This window comes from Silurus aristotelis (assembly GCF_946808225.1).
Source record: "Silurus aristotelis genome assembly, chromosome: 1".
Taxonomy (NCBI): Eukaryota; Metazoa; Chordata; class Actinopteri; order Siluriformes; family Siluridae; genus Silurus; species Silurus aristotelis.
The window spans coordinates 12,215,920-12,220,588 of NC_139574.1; the positions used below are offsets into that span (position 1 = coordinate 12,215,920).

Genomic DNA, 4,669 nt, shown 5'->3' on the forward strand with positions numbered 1-4,669 from the left:
ATGCGGTCGCTTATCATTCAAAGTGGGAAGAGTCGAGGGGGATATGCATTAATCGCTTCCCAAGGATGGGTAAAAGGATTCACTTTTTCCCTCTGACTCACCCTTTCCGTCAAAGCTTTGTTTCAGCGGAATCAATTTTGAAAGCCGAGTGTGTCCTGTTGAAGTGTGGCCAAAGCCAGACCGTTGAGTCTCGGCCTTTTCAGCGTGCCCCAATCCCCGCCTTCTTACTCGACATGCTTGCTAATGCTCCATTAAGAGAAGGAAAAGACTTACACAAGAGCTAGAAGACATAAACACTTCAAACATATCCAGATATCCAACAACTGCAAGTGTTTTTTAAAAAAAATTTTTTACAGAAAGTAAAAGAGTTTAGAAAGAGCATTAAACTGGACACGTAACAGATTTATAACCACAGGTATGTTTTGTTTTTTGTTTTTTTAGAGCACAACAACACACTAATTCCAGAACATCTGCAATTTTATGCTATTTGCATAAATGAATTACAACAAACAGCTGTATAAGGACAGACTTTGAACTCTAGTACATCTCTTTTTTTTTAACCCATAGTAGACCATCTTTTGATTTATCCTATTTCCAAAGACATAATTTTTTTGTAATACAAATACAGCCTGTTTAACATACCACTGCAGAAATCATCTCTGGATACCTCAGTAATAAAATCTGCCTTAGGTGAATTCAGATAAGATAAAGCTTTTTGATGTTTGTCTACTCTGATATCATCTACGAAGGCAATTTAGCCTGGAATCAGCATCTCTGTTTTATTTGGAACATATTGTTTTTAATGGAGATCCAACTTCATAAACAGCACCCACAAATCATCATAAAAAATTTCAATGAGCGCTCATATTAGCCCGATGCTGATAGCTGGATTAGCGCTCAAGATCTTATCCTAGGCTTTTATTCTAGCATTTCTGCCTTGAAAAAACATGATTTGTAGTCATCGGCTTAATTTGAGAAGTGAACAGGAGTTGTGACCTGTGCGGGTGTGTAATTAAAAAAGAAAGCATAGCAAATGCAGGCTGCAGGACACGTTACATTTAGCTGCGTTTTTTTAGTTTTATTTAGCCATAAAGACATCTCAGGATTCAATAACATGAAAACAGTTTAAGATCATTCTAAAAAAACAAAGACGATGAAACATGTTAAACCAGTCATGATCGACATTCAAATTCAAGGGGTTGTTATACTTGTGCATTTTGTGCAAACGTAAGTGAAGCGACATAAAAGGATTTCGAGAACGAGGTCAAAGGTCACTGAAGACTGTCGACAGGAAACGGTATGCGTACTTGTTTAGGATTATTAGAAAATCGCATGCACGCGAGCACAAATATCACGTATAGGAGGAATCGAGTAAGCAAAAAAAGAAAAAAAGCATTTTAGGAAGAAATATGCACACCCAGAGATGATTCTCATGGCAATGAAGTCTTATATAAACATAATATATTATACTATGTGCACTAAAAGCCATGAAAAGAAATGACACAATTTAAAAAAAGACAACTACAATGTCAGATATTGGTGACAGTAACAGTAGTATCACAGTGGAAGTGCTGCACCTCTCCTGGAGAAGCGGTATAAATCAGTGGCATCGATGCACCTATCAAACAAAACACGATACCTACTGCAATGTGAAACATCCAAAACACAAAAATAAATGTCTATATTACACGTAGCATGTATAAAAATGCATGTAATTATGTACAACAGATGTTTTTCACAGGCAGCTTAAAAAGAAAAAAAGAAAAATCTGACGAAATGTCAAAATAACTTTCTCAAAATAAGATTCTCTTACAATCCATTTGCCAAGACACCTTTTTAACAGTTGAATAAGCGGTCGTAATAATTATTACAGTAGTTTTATAGGCCGAAAATGTTCCAGCACAACATCCAGGTCTCGAAAGAGTTCAAATGCTGCAAAAAAGGTTAACAAAAAAAGTTATGTTGCTTTTATATTTTAAAGATTGAATCCAGCATATTAAACCATAACACAACACAACAATAAGCTTATTCAGTAAAAACACAGCACCAGAAACTTATACAGTGTTGCCAGATTGAGAAAGATCCCCTTTTAAATTTAATCCCCCTAAATGTAACCACTTGGAGCCTCAATAATATTTCTGTAGGTTTGTAGTTGTAAATGTTCATCAATACACTTTTATGAGGATTTCAATTGAACTGGAATCTGGCAATGCTGCACTTGGAGCTGATTCGTTACCTGCTTGATTTAGCACTGCATGTGTGCATCACAGTTTCAAGCACTACTAACAATTTTTATGTAAGATGCTATAAAACAGCAATGTATTTACAGTTCATTAACATGTAGGTCTTCAAATAAGACTTAGATTTAAGTATAAATAATAAGAAAAATAAATTAATATAAATTAGTCTGAAAAAGCCAAATAAAAAAAAAATCTAGTAATTTTCCAGTTTTCGGCCAAGAACTTTCATTTCATTGCAGCACGAGTAGCGTGACGTTACGCTGTACGAACAAACAAGACAGTGATCAGACTTATTTTTTTGCTACCAATCCTGTGGAGAGTCTTTGCATTATATGTTAGCCGTTGCAACTTTCGCCACCAGTTATAACCATCATCATCATCATCATCATCATCATCATCATCATCGTCTGACCCCTTTGTGCGACCCATGCAATACCCGAAGTGGTACCTTACCAACTTGGAACAGAAACAGGAAAAGAAAACCAACAAGCAGTGGTAGATATTACACATTTGTAATACATTAACAATGCCTAAATAAAAGAAAATAAAAATCAATCTTCTGGCTTTTAGGTCAATGTTAGTAATAAGACAATAATGAACTAATGACTAATTACAGCAGATAATTAAACTTTCATTAAAATATTATGCACTAAAAACAGCTAATCTGCGATCATGTCTTGGCCCAGATAGCACTAAGCATTGCGTAGGAATTTTTTGCATTGAGTTTAATATATTTTGGTATACATATTGTTATGCTTATAATTGATGCCGACTATGTAATTGACTATGTCTAGCCCTCAATAATGTGCAAGAATTTCGCTAGACATGAAAATCTCATGACACACAATCAGAACACATAAATCTACCACAGAACTCAAGCTGAGAAGGTATGAAGTGTAAAATTGGCATTCAAATGTCAGATTATGAATCTGACTCTGTAAACAGAATATATTATATATTGTTCATGTAACTGTCACGTAACAGCTCAATGACACTTAGTGTATGCAAACTATGAATGAATTCTTAAAACAAAAGGGGTGTTTACTATTTTGCATTATGTTTAATGTCTAGCACATTTACCAGTTGTTTGCTTAGGTCTTAATTATAGTAATTATTTCCAACACTGGAACAGTGCGGGCGGCAGCATGCTGGAACACCTACCCATGCTGTACTAAGGCCACTGCTGATTGTTTGAGATGTAATTTACAGCCTCGTCTACGCATGCAAGAGTAAATTGCCATTGCATCCCACGCTGAGTACATCAAGCTCAGAAACAAGATGACTAGCTTCATGTTGAAGAACAGTGAAGGAACAGTAGACTTGCACTAGCATGCCGGGATTACACTGTGTTCTGCAAACAGAGCTAAAAAAACGTGCCATTACTTTTTTTTTTGTATTTCAGACACACAAGCATATCTAGGCAGGTTTATTGCGTGATTGACCAGAGGGGAGTTCCTCTCTAAAAGGCCTACCAGTCAAACTATTGATTTTTGTAATGCTCTACATACACACAGGACATATACACAGGGCGGCCCATTGGGTTTTTTTTGCACAATCATCACCATGCAAGAATGTCAGAACAATGTTTGCCACAGATAAATGTTTTTTTGTGTGATATTCTCCAGTGTTGAAAGAATCTGCTGTAAAATTTCCACTTATCCTCCATGAATCCAGTGTGATTAAACTTCCAAGCAGTGTCAGTCAGAGAAAAGAGAAAGAGCATATTGCTGTTTGCATTTCTGATCACATCTTTAATTTATCAAACATAAAAATTCAGCAGGGTTCGTTTTTCAACTCCAGCTCCCAATTCCAGTCATTTCAACTTCAATCACATTTATTCAGTCATCAGTCAAGCGGGTCTAGCAGTACAGTGACATCCTGCTGCGTCGCATGGCCTCACTTATCAGATAGGCTGGACTGATCTCAGGTTCTTCCGTCATTACTACGATGTTCTGCCATTCACCACACTGGTTGGATTTCTTGATTGTGTCCACCACACACAAAGCATACAAACAGTCTTCGAAAGTGGCGGCCATGGTAAGCGGCCGTCCGTCCCAAGTCCGCCGATCGTCCTGGCCCTGGAAGGCCTGTCGTATAGCCTGGACCATGTAGATGGTGCCAGTGAGGTAGGGCGTGGGGATGTCGCTAAAGGCCTTGTCAGGCAGCGAGGCATTGTCTAAAGGTGTGCTGTCTTTGAGCAGTAGCTCACGACCTCCCATACCACTGTTCTTTTGTCCGTACAAGTCAGTGCCAATCACTGTGAGTCGTCCGGCCGTACCAACCACAACGACCTCCTGCCGGAACTCCCCTGGCACATTGAAGTTGAGCGTAACTGTGCAGCACGCTCCACCCTCCAACACCATCTGAAAAGTGCAAAAGTCATCACTGGTGATCTGTCTGATGCCCTTGATGTGGTCTGTCTGTTTAAT

The 4,669-nt window shown here is 38.0% G+C and overlaps 1 protein-coding gene across 1 annotated transcript in view; it reads right to left on the reverse strand.

The window, feature by feature from the left end:
- Window positions 1-753: 753 nt before the first annotated feature.
- The window catches only part of gfod1 (glucose-fructose oxidoreductase domain containing 1), a 34,440-nt gene continuing 30,524 nt past the window's right edge, over window positions 754-4,669 (reverse strand). Inside the window, exon 2 of the mRNA XM_083547860.1 lies at window positions 754-4,669. This exon is cut by the window's right edge and continues 353 nt beyond it. Within this exon, the coding sequence (XP_083403986.1) occupies window positions 4,100-4,669 (570 nt within the window). The 3' untranslated portion in view covers window positions 754-4,099.